The sequence below is a fragment of the Pseudophryne corroboree genome, chromosome 7 (assembly GCF_028390025.1).
Source record: "Pseudophryne corroboree isolate aPseCor3 chromosome 7, aPseCor3.hap2, whole genome shotgun sequence".
In the NCBI taxonomy this organism is placed as follows: Eukaryota; Metazoa; Chordata; class Amphibia; order Anura; family Myobatrachidae; genus Pseudophryne; species Pseudophryne corroboree.
Window position 1 is genome coordinate 145,399,416 of NC_086450.1, and position 20,178 is coordinate 145,419,593.

The following is a 20,178-nucleotide window of genomic DNA, read 5'->3' on the forward strand; positions in this document are numbered from 1 at the left end:
TTCTGTTCCTGGGAACTAGCTGTATTGTGCAGCTTCTTTCCTCTACCCCTGCCTCTGGCAAGAAAGGACGCACCTCGGACTTTCTTGCCTCTTTGTGATCGAAAGTACTGCATTTGGTAATATGGTGCTTTCTTAGGTTGTGAGGGAATATATGGCAAAAAATTTGACTTCCCAGCCGTAGCTGTGGAAACTAGGTCCGAGAGACCGTCCCCAAACAATTCCTCACCCTTATAAGGTAAAACCTCCATGTGCCTTTTTGAGTCGGCATCACCTGTCCATTGCCGAGTCCACAGGACCCTTCTGGCAGAAATCGACATTGCATTTATTCTAGAGCCCAGTAGGCTAATGTCTCTCTGGGCATCTCTCATATATAGGACAGCGTCTTTTATATGCCCCAGGGTCAGTAATATAGTATCCTTGTCCAAGGTATCAAGTTCCTCAGATAAAGTATCTGTCCATGCTGCTACAGACTACACATCCAGGCCGACGCAATTGCCGGCCTTAGTAGGGTACCTGAATGTGTATAAACGGACTTCAGGATACCTTCCTGCTTTCTATCTGCAGGATCTTTTAAGGTGGCCGTATCCTGTGACGGCAGGGCTACCTTCTTAGATAAGCGTGTCAAAGCTTTGTCTACCCTAGGGGAGGATTCCCAGCGTAACCTGTCCGCTGGCGGGAAAGGATACGCCATAAGCAACCGTTTGGAAATCTGCATTTTTCTATCTGGAGATTCCCAAGCTTTTTCACATAACTCATTCAACTCATGTGAAGGGGGAAAGGTTACCTCATGCCTTTTTTCCCCAAACATCTAAACCCTCTTGTCAGGGACTGGGTTTTCCTCTGAGATGTGCAATACATCCTTCATTGCTATAATCATGTAGCGGATGGCTTTAGCCATTTTAGGCTGCAACTTTGCATCATCGCCATCGACACTGGAGTCAGAATCTGTGTCGATATCTGTGTCAACAATTTGGGATAGTGGGCGATTCTGAGACCCGACGGCCTCTGCACTGTAGGATCAGGCATGGGTTGAGACCCTGACTGTCCCAAGGCTTCAGCTTTATCCAACCTTTTATGCAAGGAGGTAACATTATCATTTAAAACCTTCCACATATCCATCCAATCGGGCGTCGGCGCCTTCGGCGGCGATCCCACATTCATTTATACCTGCTATGCTTCCACATAGCCTTCCTCGTCAAACATGCCGACACAAGCGTACCGACACACCACACACACAGGGGATGCTCTATTTGAGGACAGAACCCCCACAAGGCCTTTTGGAGAGAGACAGAGAGAGAGTATGCCAGCACACACCCCAGCGCTATATGACCCAGGAATTACACAGTAACTTAGTGTTTACCCAGTAGCTGCTGTATATACTGATTTTGCGCTAAATTTCTGTGCCCCCCCCCCCCCCCCCCCGTCTCTTTTTACCCTCTTTCTACCGTGAATCTGCAGGGGAGAGCCTGGGGAGCTTCCTCTCAGCGGAGCTGTGGAGAGAAAATGGCGCTGGTGAGTGCTGAGGAAGAAGCCCCGCCCCCTCAGCGGCGGGCTTCTCTCCCGCGATTTTGTGTAAAATAATGGCGGGGGCTCATGCATATATACAGTGCCCAACTGTATATATGCCACTTTGCCAAGAGGTCTCTAATTGCTGCCCATGGCGCCCCCCCCTGCGCCCTGCACCCTACAGTGACCGGAGTGTGTGGGTTTAATGTGGGAGCAATGGCACACAGCTGCAGTGCTGTGCGCTACCTCTTATGAAGACTGGAGTCTTCTGCCGCCGCTTTTGAAGTCTTCTTGCTTCTCACGCCGGCTTCTGGCTCTGCGAGGGGGACGGCGGCGCGGCTCCGGGATCGGACGACCAAGGGTGCGTTCCTGTGTTCGATCCCTCTGGAGCTAATGGTGTCCAGTAGCCTAAGAAACATGACCTATCCACAGTGAGTAGGGCTGCTTCTCTCCCCTCAGTCCCACGTAGCAGAGAGTCTGTTGCCAGCAGATCTCTCCGAAAATAAAAAAATCCTAACAAAATACTTTCTATTTAGCAAGCTCAGGAGAGCTCACTAAGGTGCACCCAGCTCGTCCGGGCACAGATTCAAACTGAGGTCTGGAGGAGGGACATAGAGGGAGGAGCCAGTGCACACCAGTATTCCTAATTCTTTCTTAAAGTGCCCTGTCTCCTGCGGGGCCCGTCTATTCCCCATGGTCCTTACGGAGTCCCCAGCATCCACTAGGACGTTAGAGAAATAAACACAAATTTATGGAGAACTACCATTTTAATCAGATTTACCTGACCAGTAAAGGTTTAGCGAAGTCTATTCCAGACATGTAGTTTAGATCTCTGATAGTTACTTTGCGGCTGGACATTAAGTAAAACAAAGTCCGACATAGAGGATGTGATCCAAATTTCCAAATATTTAAACTGGGAGGTCCATTCTAAGGGAGTGATCGCAGCCCCAACAGGGAAAGAAGGACTATGAATAAGGAAAATACATAATTTATTCCAGTTAACGTGCAGCCTGGAGAACCATCCAAAATAATCAACCACAGAGAGAAGTTTGAGCAGAGACTTTGTTGCATGAGAAAGGAACAGCAGCATGTAATCAGAATAGAGAGCCAACTTTTCCACCCTTTGCTGTATCAGGACCCACTTAATTCCCAGGTGACTTCTAATAAGACAAGTTAAAGGTTCAATGGCCAGTGAAAGGACGGTTGGGGAAAGAGGGCAGTCCTGTCTTGTACCCATAGATAGGTGGATGGGCAGAGAGACATAATTAATACAGACCCACCCTAAAGGGGAAAAGTATATAATTTAACCCAGGACAATTTCTGACCCATAGAAAAGCGAGGAATTTAGACTTCTTGACGTCAACAGAAAAGTCAGGGAACACTGCCACCAGATTGCCATTATCTTTCAAAGGGCCACACAGTCAAACCAGCTAAAGGATTGCATCTCGGTCCATGAAATGAAGGATTTTGGCAATAAATGTGTAAGGGGGAGCACCAGGAAGGAGATCCCTGGTAGAAATGCGATATGCCCTTCCCACCACAAATTGGACAGTGAAGTCATCACGAACAAAGGTATCCGCTAGCCATTTCTCCAGAAACGCCTCTGGATGGGAACCTTCCACCTTTTCGCGCAATCCAACAAATCAGACGTTATTCCTGCATAGTTAGCCTTCGATATCAGAGATTTTAGTTTCGACAGGCCACCATCTAAGACTACAGAGCCGAAAACCATCCCACAACAGAAGCGGGCAGATAGGAGGGTGGAGACGGAGCACTGGAATAGCTGGATTCTGTAGCCCTGCCAGTTCCTGAATGGCAGAATCTCTCCAATCGTGCAATGGCTGACTGCAGGCAGTGCTTCCCCCATTAGCACAGATTTACAAACTACAGAGGTCACAGGAGTCAAGCACAGGCGGTCACAGGAGACAGGCACAGGAGGGAATGTGGAGAGCAGCGGAAATCAGGACTATGGAGACACCACTCCACAAACTTACAAAGCAGCAGCTAGTAACAGCAGGCAAAGTAAATCAGAAATTACAAAGAGGCTACAATCAGTAAGGAATAGAGGGAGTAGGAAGGCTGTGCAGGGGGAAGCAAGAGTACCTCAAACACAGTGATGTCCAGGATAGAGGATCCAGCAGAGTGATATGCATCGGCCGCCCACACACCACAGCTCACCTTTTCCTCAGGGTATACTGGAAAGAGCAGGGTGCAGTTCCACTTCCAGCCATGAAGCCTCCACAGTTACAGAGAAGTGATCCAAGATGGCGGCCAGGTAAAAAAAAATAGGGCTCAATGAGGCACCTAGAGAGCCTACAAACACCAGTTGCATCCACCTCCACACTAATACAGGTAGTACTCCAGAGCCAGGAGAAGGGAGTACACCGGAGGCAGGAGCCACAGCAGCCATCGGAGGACGAGTCCAAGATGGCACCTGGGATGGGAAAAATGCTACTGAGGTGAAGAATCAGTGCCTGCAGCACAGCAGTCAGGGAAGACAGGCAGGTAGGTTTGTGGAGAGTAAAGTGAGCAGATGCCAGGGTCTGGGCATAGAACTCAGGATGGCAGTATCTAGATATATGACCTAAGAGCTAAGGAGTTAACCTCCTACATCAAGCCCTTCCAGGCCATGCCCCACCACTTATTTGTTTTAGAAGCTTTAGTAAATCTACCCCATGGAGCCTTATTTACCATCAATTAGCTATAGAGTATACATGCATAAAAAAAATTCCACTGATACAACATTAGAAACATAGTAAGAAAATGAATTCATGTGTAGTACAAATACATGTAAGAGACATATATTCATAAATTAATAAGGAATGAAATTCTGTTAACATAACTTTTAATGCTAATATACTTACGAGGGGTGTGCAATGAGTTTTCGTATGTGCAGTGTGTAAGTAGAATAGACACAATCTATGTCTGTCTGGTTGTGAACTGTAATATTTAATTAAAGTTCTTGTGAAATGTCAAGGCACAGAACCGTATACATAAGCAGCAATGCACAACAAAGTATTCAACATGTTTACTTCCTTCACATATTCGTTATGGAGCTAAACAGAGACCACTGGAGAGCCATGATCGCTCTACTACTACAAGAGTGGTCTGTGACAGTAGAAAAATTAAGACCGACTGTGAGCTGCTTTTGTGGAGGAAGCACCGTCCTGAACCACTGTGTTTGAGTTTGCAGAATTTCGGCACGGGAGACCAGGAGCACTGCGGCCGACCTGTGTCCGCCATCACCAAGGACAACATTGCTGCTGTGCAGACCACAGTTGAGATAGACACCAGGATGACTATGGCCCAGTTAGAGAAGGAGAAAGGCATCTTATCGTGATTCATCCACTTGATAATCCACGATAAGGTTGACCTGAGCAAGCTTTCTGCATGCTGGGTGCCGCATCAGCTGACTCGAGAGCAGAAGGAAGCTCGGGTGACTTGGTGCCGCAACATGGACAGGTCTGATTGTGGTTGCTGAAATTCTGTCTGGAAGATAATCAGTGGCGATGAATCCTGGATCTAAATGATCGTCCCGTGACCAAAAAGACCTTTCCATACGCCGTCCAAGAACTCACACTCGTGGTGCCATTCTCCATCACAAAAATTTTACCCGCCCACAAGTCCAGGAGAGTGGTGGATTTTCTTTACCATGAACACATCCAGGAGCTTGGTCTTCCGCCATACAGTCCAGACCTGGCCCCCTGCGACGACTTTGTGTTCACACAACTCAAGCGCATGCAAGTGCTGGCAAATACAGTAGGTTGTAAAAAATTAAATGTTCACTTTGTTTGCAAATTTATTTTTAGCGCATCTGGAAACTTATTGTACACCCCTCATACATCAAAAGGTATACAGCCTGTGTATGAGTCAACCCAAATGGGGGTTGGTTACAAAATTTGTTTTAGGGGTGCCTTGACTGCCAGATTTCAATTTCATTTTATTGGGAACAAAATATCAGTAAAATGACATTTTGGGTATACCACAGTACATAATGGGTCATTGTTTCTAGGAGCTCAGGATAAAAAAGCACCTCTAGTCTAAAGATGCAACATTTTAAGGAGCTCACAATATGGGTAATAAAAACTTTTTGGGTTAATTCATGGCAGCAAACAGATGTGGGATGTGGAATGTGGACAATTTATTTTATAATCGAGAATGGCATGTCCTGAAACGGACATACACTATTGTGGTGGGACACTGCTGCTCAGATGAAGACATTCTGCTGGTTAGATGGCAAAAGGGTCTCGGAGCTAATCTGCACAACATGTTCTCACACCACAGCCATCTCCAATGCTCTATGTAGCTATTAGAGAGATAGAAAAATACAAGATAAATAGGTAAAAGAAAGAGAAAAAGGGGAGAGAGCAAACTCGGAGACAAAAGAGGAAGAGAGGGAAAAAATTAAGGGGGGAGTTGGTGGAGTTTTGAGACAAATGTAAGGAGGGGTAAACAGATACAGATACATGAAAAAGAGGAGCAAATATACAGGAGGTCAGAGAGAAACCGGCAGAGATAAGGGAGAGGAGAGAAAGACAAAGTGGAGAGAGAGATTGGGAAAAAGGTGGGAGAATGGAAGAGTGACAAAGGGTGAAGACAGACAAAGGGGAGACAGATGGATAAGATATTAGTATAAGACTCAGTCGAGCACAACAGCTAGTGACAGGTCCAAAGTTCTAGTTCAATTATTTTCTGGGTACTAGAATAAAGCAATATACAGTAGTGAATACTATAGTTCTGGCTTTTGTTCTCCTTCAATTCCATTCTATTAAAATAATAAGTGAGACACACACTAAGACATACGATAAGAGTCTTGAATATTATACTTCCTGTAAGAACATGTAAAGTAATAAAAACGAAAACAGGGGATAAACAGTGCGTGGAATTTCCCTGTTAGCTCCAGGCTATTATGAAAGACAGATCAAATAAGATGTATAAAAATCATTCTACACAAACATCAACGGCCAAATGCTCCATTTACAGTTTCAGTTATGAATTACTGGCATGATACAATTCCAGCACACATTGTATAATTATAAAATATACTTTTTGCACGAGTATGTATCCAGTTTTAAATGGCCCTCATATGGTTTCTAGGCATTGAAAGCAATCAAGAAAACTGCACCAGTGGGTGCAACCATCTCGTGGTATGTACATATGAGAAAGCAGCACACTAATTCTCAAGTTGGACATGAGGCAGTTTATTATTTCCCAGTGATTGATAAGCTGCATTCTCATGAACACAGTCCACCTACAATGGGTCCATCCACTGTATGCAGGAGGCTATCAATGGAAGTAAGAGAACAGTTTATCTATATTTATGAAATCAGCATCTACCTTCCCCTCTGCATATAACTACCATCTCTGACGTACAATATAATAGGATTTTAATACCTACCGATAAATCCTTTTCTCCTAGTCCGTAGAGGATGCTGGGGACTCCAAAAGGACCATGGGGTATAGACGGGATCCGCAGGAGACATGGGCACACTATAAGACTTTTACTGGGTGTGAACTGGCTCCTCCCTCTATGCCCCTCCACCAGACCTCAGTTATAGGAACTGTGCCCAGGGGAGACGGACATTTCGAGGAAAAGGATTTTTGTTAAACTAAGGGTGAGATACATACCAGCTCACACCACAAACACACCGTACAGCTGGATTAGCAGGAATACCAGATAACAGTATGAACGAAAAAATACGATTTTAAACCTACCGGTAAATCTTTTTCTCCTAGTCCGTAGAGGATGCTGGGGACTCCGTAAGGACCATGGGGTATAGACGGGCTCCGCAGGAGACATGGGCACTCTAAAGACTTTAGAATGGGTGTGCACTGGCTCCTCCCTCTATGCCCCTCCTCCAGAACTCAGTTAGAGAAACTGTGCCCAGAGGAGACGGACAGTACGAGGAAAGGATTTTTGTTAATCCAAGGGCAAGAATCAACCAGTCCACACCATCCACACCGTATAACCTGGAATATACATAACCAGTTAACAGCATGAACAAAACAGCATCAGCCAAAGACTGATCTTAACTGTAACATAACCCTTATGTAAGCAATAACTATATACAAGCCTTGCAGAAATATGTCCGCACTGGGACGGGCGCCCAGCATCCTTTACGGACTAGGAGAAAAAGATTTACCGGTAGGTTTAAAATCTTAATTTCTCTGACATCCTAGAGGATGCTGGGGACTCCGTAAGGACCATGGGGATTATACCCAAGCTCCAGACCGGGCGGGAGAGTGCGGAGGACTCTGCAGCACCGATTGGGCAAACATGAGGTCCTCATCAGCCAGGGTATCAAACTTGTAGAATTTTGCAAAGGTGTTTGAACCCGACCAAGTAGCTGCTTAGCAAAGCTGTAAAGCTGAGACGCCTCGGGCAGCCGCCCAAGAAGAGCCCACCTTCCTAGTGGAATGGGCCTTTACCGAATTTGGTGACGGCAATCCAGTTGTAGAATGAGCCTGCTGAATCATGTTACAGATCCAGCGAGCAATAGTCTGCTTAGAAGCAGGAGCGCCAACCCTGTTGGCTGCATACCGGACAAACAGTGCCTCTGTTTTCATAACCCGAGCCGTCCTGCCTACGTAAACTTTTTTAAGGCCCTGACTACATCAAGGGACTTGGAATCCTCCAAGTCTCCCGTAGCCACAGGCACCACAATAGGTTGGTTTATATGAAACCACCTTAGGCAAAAATTGAGGATGAGTCCTCAACTCTGCTCGATCCACATGGAAAAACAGATAGGGGCTTTTATGAGACAAAGCCGCCAATTCGGACACCCGCCTTGCAGATGCCAAGGCCAACAACATGACCACCTTCCAAGTGAGAAATTTCAATTCAACTGTTTGAAGAGGCTCAAACCAGTGAGATTTTAGGAACTGTAACACCACGTTAAGGTCCCATGGTGCCACTGGGGGCACAAAAGGAGGCTGGATGTGTAGCACTCCTTTTACAAAAGTCTGGACTTCTGGGAGAGAAGCCAATTCCTTCTGAAAGAATATAGATAGGGCCGAAATCTGTACCTTTATGGAGCCTAACTTCAGGCCCATATCCACTCCTGTCTGTAGAAAGTGGAGAAAACGGCCCAAGTGGAAATCTTCCGTAGGAGCATTCTTGGCTTCACACCAAGATACGTACTTCCTCCAGGTACGGTGATAATGTTTCGCCATCACCTCCTTCCTAGCCTTTATCAGAGTAGGGATGACTTCCTCCGGAATACCTTTCCCAGCTAGGATTCGGTGTTCAACCGCCATGCCGTCAAACGTAACCGCGGTAAGTCTTGGAACACGCAGGGCCCCTGCTGCAACAGGTCCTCCCAGAGAGGAAGGGGCCATGGATCTTCTGTGAGCATCTCCTGAAGATCTGAATACCAGGCCCTTCGAGGCCAATCTGGAACAATGAGTATTGTCTGCACTCTTTTTCGTCTTATGATTCTCAATATTTTTGAGATGAGAGGAAGAGGAGGGAACACACAGACCGACTGAAACACCCATGGTGTCACCAGGACGTCTACCGCTACTGCTTGAGGGTCCCTTGACCTGGCCCAATACCTCCGAAGCTTCTTGTTGAGGCGTGACGCCATCATGTCTATTTGAGGAGATCCCCTATCTCTGCCAAAACTTCTTGATGAAGTCCCCACTCTCCTGGATGGAGATCGTGTCTGCTGAGGAAGTCTGCTTCCCAGTTGTTCACTCCCGGAATGAAGACTGCTGACAGAGCTCTTACGTGATTTTCCGCCCAGCGAAGAATCCTGGTGGCTTCCGCCATTGCCACTCTGCTCCTTGTCCCGCCTTGGCGGTTTACATGAGCCACGGCTGTGACGTTGTCTAATTGAATCAGAACCGGTAGGTCGCGAAGAAGATTGTCCGCTTGTCGTAGGCCGTTGTATATGGCCCTTAATTCCAGTATGTTGATGTGTGACAAGCCTTCTGGCTTGACCCATAGTCCATGAAGATTTCTTCCTTGTGTGACTGCTCCCCATCCTCGGAGGCTCGCGTCCGTGGTCACCAGAACCCAGTCTTGAATGCCGAACCTGCGACCCTCTAGAAGGTGAGCACTCTGCAGCCACCACAGGAGAGACACCCTGTCCCTGGGGGACAGGCTTATTTTCTGATGAATTTGAAGATGGGACCCGGACCACCTGTCCAGAAGGCCCCACTGAAATGTCCTCGCATGAAACCTGCCGAAGGGGATGGCCTCGTAGGTCGCCACCATTTTTCCCAGTACTCGAGTGCATTGATGGACTGACACTCTTTTAGGCTTTAACAGGTCTTTGATCATGTTCTGGAGTTCCTGGGCTCTTTACTACCGGGAGAAAAACCTCTCTGTTTTTCCGTATCCAGAATCATGCTCAAAAAAAAAAAATACAACCGAGTTGTCTGAACCCACTGCGACTTTGGCAGATTTAGAATCCAGCTGTGCCATTGTAGTACTCTCAGGGAGAGAGACAAAGTTTTTAATAACTGCTCCCCTGAACTCACTTTTATCAGGAGATCGTCCAAGTATGCGATACTTGTGACCCCTTGTTTGCGCAGGAGAACCATTATTTCCGACATTTCCTTAGTGAAATTCTCGGGCGCGTAGAAAGCCCAAACGGCCACGTCTGAAACTGGTAATGACAATCCTGTACAGCGAACCTTAGGTACGCCCGATGAGGAGGATATATGGGGACATGAAGGTATGCATCCTTTATGTCTAGTGACACCCTAAAATCCCCCCCTTTCCAGGCTGGATATTCTTGCCTTGAGAGATTCCATCTTGAATCTGAACCTCTTTAAATGTAGGTTTAGGGATTTTAGATTCAGAATTGGTCTGACCGAGCCATCCGGCTCTGGGACCACAAATAGGGCTGAATAAAACCCTTTTAGCTGTTGCACTAGGGGAACCATGATAAACACTTGCTGTTGACCCAGCTTTAGTATGGCAGCCAAAATTATTTTCCTCTCCGGGGAAGTAGCTGGCAAGGCCGATTTCAAAATCGGTGTGGAAGCACCTCTTTGATGGATGTGGTATAGGCCGGGGAGGACACTTTTCCTGTGAACTGGCCGTAGCCGGTGATCTTTTCCCTCTACCTCTGGCGAGGAAATAAAGCCACGCCCCTTTCTGAACTTACGCGACCGCAAGGACTGCATCTGTTATATGGGTGTTTCCTTTTGCTGTGGGGGAACATAAGGCAAAAAAGACGACTTACCCGCAGTAGCTGTGAAAACGAAGTCCTCGAGGCCATCCCCAAATAAAACTTCACCCTTGCAAGGTAAAGCTTCCATATGACTCTCCGAGTCAGCATCACCTGTCCATTGACGGGTCCGCAGGGACCTACCAGCGGAACCTGCCATGGCCTTAGCCCTTGAACCCATACACCCAATATCTCTCGCAGCCTCTCTATAGTGCTGCGTCCTTGATGTGACCTAAGGCCAACACCATACTATCTTTTTCTAGGGTGTCAATGTTAGACGACAAGTTATCAGCCCAAGCTGTAATTGCGCTACCTACCCATGCCGACGCTACTGCAGGTCTAAATAGGGCTCTGGCAGTCGCATAAAATTTATTTTAAGGTAGATTCCTACCTACTATCCGCAGGATCCTATAGGGCCGCCGTATCAGGGGACGGTAATGCTACCTTCTTGGACCAGGGCGTTAAGGCCTTGTCCAGCGTGGGCGAGGATTCCCGCCGTAACCTGACCTTTGAGGGGAAAGGATATGCCATAATAATACTCTTGGGAACTTGCAGTCTAATGTCAGGAGTCTCCCAAGTTTTTTTAAATAAAATGGTCAGCTCATGAGATGAGTTAGGTTATTTTTCTTTAAATATGCAGACCCTCTTGTCAGGGACAGAGGAGTCCTCTCTGATATGCAAAACAACGTTTATTGCAATAAACCTATATTGAATACTGTCGCGACTCATGGGTGCAACCTTGCATCATCCTAGTCGACACTGGAGTCGGAATCCGTGTCGGTATCAGTGTCTGCTAACTGGGTTAAGGGACATTTATGGGACCCTGAAGGGTCCTGGGACACAGTAAAAGCCATGGGTTAATTCCCTGCTTGTCTTTTGGACTCAGCTTTGTCCAATCTGTAATAAAGCCACATTATCATTCAAAACATTCCACATGTCCACCCAATCAGGTGTTGGCTGTGCCAACGGAGACACCACCACCATCTGCTCTGCTACCTCCCAAGACGAGCCTTCCGCTTCAGACATGTCGACACACACGTACTGACACCCCCCACACACACTGGGATAAATAAATATGGGGACTGACCCACAATAATGCCCTTTGGAGAGACAGAGAGAGAGAATGCCAGCACACACCCAGCACCACAATATGCTGAAACCACGGTCCCAGCCTAAATAGCACTTTATATATAAATATATGTACAATCTGCACCAAATAAATGTGCCCCCCTCGTTTTTGTCCCCTGTTATTGTTCAGCAGGGGAGAGTCTGGGAGCACTTCTCTGCAGCATGCTGTGGAGAAAAATGGCGCTGGTTAGTGCTGGAGGATCAAGCCCCGCCCCCTCGACGTCGGGCTTCGGTCCCGCTCAATTTCTTTATACTGGCGGGGGTTTTATATTATATTGCCTCAGCAGTATCTAATGTCTGTGCCAGTGCTGTTTAAGAGGTAATAATTGCTGCCCAGGGCGCCCCCCCCCTGCGCCCTGCACCCGTACAGTGCTGTGTGTGTGTGTGTGTGTGTGTGTGTGTGTGTGTGTGTGTGTGTGTGTGTGTGTGTGTGTGTGTGTGTGTTGGGAGCAATGGCGCGCAGCGTTACCGCTGCGCGGTACCTCAGTGAAGATCTGAAGTCTTCTGCTGCCTTTGAAGTCTTCTTTCTTCTCATACTCACCCGGCTTCTATCTTCCGGCTCTGTGAGGGGGACGGCGGCGCAGCTCCGGGACGAACGACGAGAATGAGACCTGTGTTCCGACCCCCTGGAGCTAATGGTGTCCAGTAGCCTAAGAAGCAGAGCCTATCATTTAAGTAGGACTGCTTCTCTCCCCTCAGTCCCACGATGCAGGGAGCCTGTTGCCAGCAGTGCTCCCTGAAAATAAAAAAACCTAACAAAAAGTATTTTTCAGAGAAACTCAGGAGAACTCCCCTGCAATGCATCCAGTCTCCTCTGGGCACAGGATCTAACTGAGGTCTGGAGGAGGGGCATAGAGGGAGGAGCCAGTGCACACCCATTCTAAAGTCTTTAGAGTGCCCATGTCTCCTGCGGAGCCCGTCTATACCCCATGGTCCTTACGGAGTCCCCAGCATCCTCTAGGACGTAAGAGAAGGGGGGAAAACAGCAACAAGCTGAACATAACAGATACACAACCGTTGTGTAACCGAAAACAACAACCAACAATACAACTGCAAGTAACAGTACACACTGGGATGGGCGCCCAGCATCCTCTACGGACTAGGAGAAAAGGATTTACCGGTAGGTATTAAAATCCTATTTTCTCCTACGTCCTCAAGGATGCTGGGGACTCCAAAAGGACCATGGGGTCTATACCAAAGCTGCAGACCGGGCGGGAGAGTGCGGACGACTCTACAGCACCGATTGAGCAAACATGAGGTCCTCATCAGCCAGGGTATCAAACTTGTAGAACTTAGCAAAAGTGTTTGAACCCGACCACGTAGCTGCTGGCACAGCTGAAGCGCCGAGAGCCCTCGGGCAGCCGCCCAAGATGAGCCCACCTTCCTGGTAGAATGGGCCTTTACTGACTTCGGCAACGGCAACCCAGCCGAAGAATGAGTGTGCTGAATCGTATTACAAATCCAGCGTGCAATAGTGTGCTTGGAAGCAGGATTTCCAATCTTGTTGGAAGCATACAGGACAAACAGAGCCTCCGTTTTCCTAACAAGAGCCGTTCTGGTGATATAAATTTTCAAAGCTCTTACGACATCAAGAGATTTTGGCACTGCCACAGCATCCATAGCCACAGGCACCACAATAGGTTGATTTATGTGAAACGAAGAAACCACCTTCGGCAGAAATTGTTGACGAGTCCTCAATTCCGCTCTATCCACATGGAAAATCAAACATGCGCTCTTTTGAGACAAAGCCGCCAATTCCGACACTCGTCTGGCGGACGCCAAGTCCAAAAGCATGAGCACTTTCCAAGTGAGAAACTTTAACTTAACCTTTCGCAAAGGTTCAAACCAGCGAGACATAAATTGTAACACCACTTCAAGATCCCACGGTGCCACAAACGGAGGATGGATATACAGCACTCCCTTCACGAAAGTCTGAACTTCAGGAAGTGCGGGCAATTCTTTATGAAAGAAAATAGATAAAGCCGAAATCTGCACTTTGATGGAACCCAATTTCAGGCCTGCATCCACGCCTGCCTGCAAAAAATGGAGGAAACGACCCAAATGAAACTCCTCCGCAGGAGCTGTTTTGGCTTTACACCACAACACATTTTCTCCAAATACGGTGATAATGGTTCGCCGTGACTTCCTTTCTAGCCTTAAGGAGAGTGGGGATGACTTCCCCGGGAATACCTTTACGAGCTAGGATTTGGCGTTCAACCTCCACGCCGTCAAACGCAGCCGCAGTAAGTCCGGAAATACGTATGGCCCCTGCAGTAACAGGTCCTCTCCGAGAGGAAGCAGCCAAGGATCTTCTATGAGCAATTCCTGAAGATCCGGATACCAGGCCCTCCGTGGCCAATCTGGAACGACGAGTATTGCCTGAACCCATGTTCGTCTTATGATCCTCAACACTCTTGGAATGAGAGGAAGTGGAGGGAACACATACACCGACTGAAACACCCACGGAGTTACCAGGGCATCCACTGCACTGGCTTGGGGGTCCCTTGACCTGGAACAATACCTTGGAAGCTTCTTGTTGAGGCGAGACGCCATCATGTCTATATGAGGAATTCCCCAACGCCTTGTCACTTCTGCAAATATCTCTTGATGAAGGGGCCCAATCTCCTGGATGGAGATCGTGTCTGCTGAGGAATTCTGCTTCCCAGTTGTTCACGCCCGGAAGGAAGACTGCTGACAAAGCGCTCACGTGGTTTTCCGCCCAGCGGAGAACTCTTGTGGCCTCCGCCATTGCCGCTCTGCTCTTTGTTCCGCCTTGGCAGTTTACGTACGCCACTGCTGTTATGTTGTCCGACTGAATCAGGACAGGTAGACCTTGAAGAAGGTTTTTCGCTTGCAGAAGGCCATTGTAAATGGCTCTTAACTCCCAAATATTTATGTGGAGACAAGATTCCTGGCTTGACCATTTTCCCTGGAAACTTCTCCCTTGTGTGACTGCACCCCAGCCTCGGAGACTTGCATCTGTGGTCAGCAGGACCCAATCCTGGATTCCGAACCTGCGTCCCTCTAGAAGGTGAGAACTTTGAAGCCACCACAGGAGGGAAATTCTGGTCCTGGAAGATAGACTTATTTTCCGGTGCATGTGCAGGTGAGACCCGGACCATTTGTTCAGCAGGTCCCACTGAAACACCCGGGCATGAAACCTGCCAAACGGAACGGCTTCGTAAGCCGCAACTATCTTCCCTAGCACTCGAGTGCATTGATGAATCGACACTCTTGCCGGTTTCATAATCTCCTTGACCATGGTCTGGATCTCAAGAGCTTTTTCCGACGGAAGAAACACTCTCTGTAATTCCGTGTCTAGGATCACGCCCAAGAAGGGCAGCCGAGTTGTCGGGATCAAATGAGACTATGGCAAATTTAGAATCCAACCATGATGTTGCAGAACCAACAGGGAGAGTTCCACATTTCTTAGCAACTGTTCTTTTGATCTTGCCTTTATCAGGAGATCGTCCAAGTACGGGATAATTGTGACACCCTGCTTGCGTAGGAGTACCATCATTTCCGCTATCACTTTGGTGAAGACCCTCGGGGCCTTGGAAAGCCCAAACAGCAACGTCTGAAATTGGTAATGACAATCCTGCACCGCAAATCTCAGGAAGGCCTGATGAGGAGGATATATCGGGACGTGTAAGTAGGTATCTTTTATGTCGACTGACGCCATAAAATCCCCCCCTTCTAGGCTGGAGATCACAGCTCGAAGAGATTCCATCTTGAACTTGAAAGTTTTCAAGTACGGATTGAGGGATTTTAGGTTCAGGATCGGTCTGACCGAGCCGTCCGGCTTTGGCACGACAAAGAGGCTCGAATAGAACCCTTCCCCCTCGTTGGGACTGGGGAACCGGGACAATGACCCTCTGTTGACACAGCTTTTGTATCGCAGCATTTACTACTTCCCTTTCTGGAACAGAAACTGGCAAGGCTGATTTGAAAAATCGGAGGGGGGGCATCTCCTGAAACTCCAGTTTGTACCTCTGGGACACTATGTCTAAGACCCAAGGGTCTAGGCCAGATTGAAACCAGACCTGACTGAATATTCGGAGACGGGCCCCCACCAGCGTCATGCGGTGGACTTGGCAGAGGCGGGGGAGGACTTTTGGTCCTGGGCGCCAGACACAGCAGGCGACATTTTTCCTCTTCCTCTACCTTTTGAAGCGAGGAAGGAAGAGCCCCTTCCTTTTTTGTATTTATTAGGCCGAAAGGATTGCATCTGATAATGGGGTGCCTTTTTCTGTTGTGCGGGAACATAAGGAAGAAAAGATGACTTACCTGCAGTAGCGGTAGACACCAGGTCAGCGAGGCAGTCACCAAACAAGACACTACCTTTAAAAGGGAGAGCTTCCATAGCTTTCTTGGAGTCGGCATCAGCATTCCATTGATGAATCCACAGCGCCCTCCTGGCCGAGACTGCCATGGCATTGGCCCTTGATCCCAAGAGGCCAATATCCCTCGCCGCATACTTTAGTTAAGCTGCAGCGTCCCTGATATAACCAAGAGTCAAAAGAATGTTATCCTTATCAAGGGTATCCATGTCAGATGCCAAATTATCAGCCCACTTAGCAATAGCACTACTCACACATGCCGACGCCACGGCAGGCCTGAGGAGTGCACCCGTAGTGACATAAATGGCCTTTAATGTCGTTTCCTGCTTGCGATCCGCAGGATCCTTGAGGGCAGCCGTGTCAGGAGACGGAAGCGCCACTTTTTTTGGACAGTCAGGACAGAGCCTTGTCCACATTGGGAGATGACTCCCACTTCTCCCTGTTGTCAGAGGGGAAATGATATGCCATAAAAATTCTCTTGGGAATCTGCCACCTTTTGTCAGGCGACTCCCAAGCCTTTTCACAAAGAGCGTTCAGTTCATGAGAGGGGGGAAACTTCACCTCAGGCTTTTTCCCTTTAAATAAACAAACCCTTGTATCTGGAACAGGAGGTTCCTCAGAAATATGCAAAACATCTTTAATAGCCACAATCATGTACTGAATACTCTTTACCAATTTTGGATGTAAACTGGCCTCACTAAAGTCGACACTGTAATCAGAGTCCGTGTCGGTATCTGTATCTGCCATCTGGGTAAAGGAACGTTTCTGTGACCCTGAGGGGGTCTGTACCTGAGACAAGGCGTCCTCCATGGATTTTCTCCACGTTTGTGTCTGAGAATCAGATGTATCCAGTCTCTTAGACAATAACGCCACATTTGCATTCAATGTACTCAACATATTCACCCAATCAGCAGTCGGCTGTGCCGACAGAGTCACTCCCAAATCCTTCTCTGCGCCCCCAGTAACTTCCTCCGGGGAGGAGCACTCGGCCTCAGACATGTCTACACACGGTACCGACACACACACACACTCACACTGGCCAAAGGGGACAGACCCACAGGGAAGCCTGTAGAGAGAACACAGAGGGAGTATGCCAGCTCACACCCCAGCGCCCATATACTACTAAAAAATAATAAATGATCCCGACACCCCCCCCCCCGTTTTGCTCCCTGTACTTGTAAAGGAGAGTTGGAGGTCCGGGCCAGCGTCTCCGCATGCTCTGTGAAAAGAGAAAATGGCGCTGGTAACCTGTGCGGCTAAGCCACGCCCCCTCCCAACGCGCTGTAGTCCCGCTCAAATTTAAATTATTATACTGGCGGGGGGTCTCATATATAGTGCCCAGGCACCTCTAATATGCGTTTTTACCAGTTAAAGAAGCTCCAGTAACCTGCTGCCCAGGGCGCTCCCCCCAGCGCCCTGCACCCTGTGAGTTCCGTTGGTGTGTGTGTGGGAGCATGGAGCGCAGCGCGACCGCTGCGCTGTACCTCCGTTACTGAAGTCTTCTGCCGTCACTGAATTCTTCTGGTCTTCTAATACTCACCCGGCTTCTTACTTCTGGCTTCTGTGAGGGGGGTGATGGCGCGGCTCCGGAAACAAGCAGCTAGGCGCACCAAGTGATCGAACCCTCTGGAGCTAATGGTGTCCAGTAGCCTAAGAAGCAAAGCCCTTAACTCAGTAGAAGTAGGTCTGACTTCTCTCCCCTCACTCCCACGCTGCAGGGAGCCTGTAGCCAGCAGGTCTCCCTGAAAATAAAAAAGACAAAGTCTTTCCAGAGAAACTCAGTAGAGCTCCCCTAGTGTGTGTCCAGTCTCTCCTGGGCATAGAATCTAACTGAGGTCTGGAGTAAGGGCATAGAGGGAGGAGCCAGTTCGCACCCAGTAAGTCTTATAGTGTGCCCATGTCTCCTGCGGATCCCGTCTATACCCCATGGTCCTTTTGGAGTCCCCAGCATCCTCTAAGACGTAAGAGAAAAATCTTTATGCCCAAAGACTGAAGTTAATTAACATTTATAAAAAATGAACAGCAGCTGGCACATTGAAAGCTGAAACTGAGAGGTTAACAATTGTTGCCATAAATACATCAAACAGGTACAAATCTTAAAGGGTATTTCCATGTAAATCTTCTATTATGCTAAATGGCTTCCTGTGTCAATATTATTACTCCTCCCATGGGGCCCCTGTTATCTGCACGCAGCTGGCACCTCTGTTTGCAATGTTCTGCTCAGGTCTCTCTATAGATGGAAGAATTCAACTTGGTAGCCTGAAGGCTTACTCTGCCGAACCTGCATTAGGTTTCTGTATTAATATTAAAATATAGCAACCACCCAGCATTATCGGTCACATGCAAGCAAGTTAGACAAATAAAGCAAATACATTTGCACCTTAAATTAGGTTACTAAATAACACTTAAAATTTTTAGTATAAAAATAATTCCAACAACAACAATAGTACAGAAGCAAACAGGGTGAAATATCTTTTGTTGAATACAAACCTGGTTTCTCTTGAGACTGTATCATTGTGGGTACCCCATATCTGTCCTTAGCAAAGTCCTACATGAAAAGATTCATTAATTCAACTGTGCAGAGAAGGGAAATGAATTAGTAGCTCACAATAAGGAAACATGAGGATCAGAGATTCCATACTGCCTGGGCCTGACAACTATGCTTTCCCTGTACAGGACCAGCAATGTGAAAGCATAAAGGGCTTATGTTGCCTATGCCTAGATCAGTATTACTGCCATCTGCTAAAATAAGATTTTACTTACCGATAAATCTATTTCTCGTAGTCCGTAGTGGATGCTGGGGACTCCGTCAGGACCATGGGGATTAGCGGCTCCGCAGGAGACAGGGCACAAAAATAAAGCTTTAGGATCAGGTGGTGTGCACTGGCTCCTCCCCCTATGACCCTCCTCCAAGCCTCAGTTAGGATACTGTGCCCGGACGAGCGTACACAATAAGGAAGGATTTTGAATCCCGGGTAAGACTCATACCAGCCACACCAATCACACCGTACAACTTGTGATCTGAACCCAGTTAACAGTATGACAACGTAGGAGCCTCTGAACAGACGGCTCACAACAAAAACAACCCGATTTTTTTGTAACAATAACTATGTACAAGTATTGCAGACAATCCGCACTTGGGATGGGCGCCCAGCATCCACTACGGACTACGAGAAATAGATTTATCGGTAAGTAAAATCTTATTTTCTCTAACGTCCTAGTGGATGCTGGGGACTCCGTCAGGACCATGGGGATTATACCAAAGCTCCCAAACGGGCGGGAGAGTGCGGATGACTCTGCAGCACCGAATGAGAGAACTCCAGGTCCTCTTTAGCCAGGGTATCAAATTTGTAGAATTTTACAAACGTGTTCTCCCCCCGACCACGTAGTTGCTCGGCAGAGTAGTAATGCCGAGACCCCTCGGGCAGCCGCCCAGGATGAGCCCACCTTCCTTGTGGAATGGGCATTTACATATTTTGCCTGTGGCAGGCCTGCCACATAATGTGCAAGCTGAATTGTACTACACATCCAACTAGCAATCGTCTGCTTAGAAGCAAGAGCACCCAGTTTGTTGGGTGCATACAGGATAACAGCAAGTCAGTTTTTCTGACTCCAGCCGTCCTGGAAACCGATATTTTCAGGGCCCTGACAACATCTAGCAACTTGGAGTCCTCCAAGTCCCTAGTAGCCGCAGGTACCACAATAAGCTGGTTCAGGTGAAACGCTGACACCACCTTAGGGAGAAACTGGGGACGAGTCCGCAGCTCTGCCCTGTCCGAATGGACAATCAGATATGGGCTTTTGTGAGACAAAGCCGCCAATTCTGACACTCGCCTGGCCGAGGCCAGGGCCAACATCATGGTCACTTTCCATGTGAAATATTTCAAATCCACAGATTTGAGCGGTTTAAACCAATGTGATTTGAGGAATCCCAGCACTACGTTGAGATCCCACAGTGCCACTGGAGGCACAAAAGGGGGTTGTATATGCAGTACTCCCTTGACAAACTTCTGGACTTCAGGAAT

General features: G+C 47.9%; 1 protein-coding gene across 1 annotated transcript in view; it reads right to left on the minus strand.

The window, feature by feature from the left end:
* DARS1 (aspartyl-tRNA synthetase 1) overlaps positions 1-20,178 on the minus strand; it is a 311,292-nt gene that overhangs the window by 191,101 nt on the left and 100,013 nt on the right. The window contains exon 4 of the mRNA XM_063933716.1: positions 18,644-18,701. Coding sequence (XP_063789786.1) covers positions 18,644-18,701 — 58 coding nt within the window. The remainder of the gene's footprint in view (positions 1-18,643; positions 18,702-20,178) is intronic.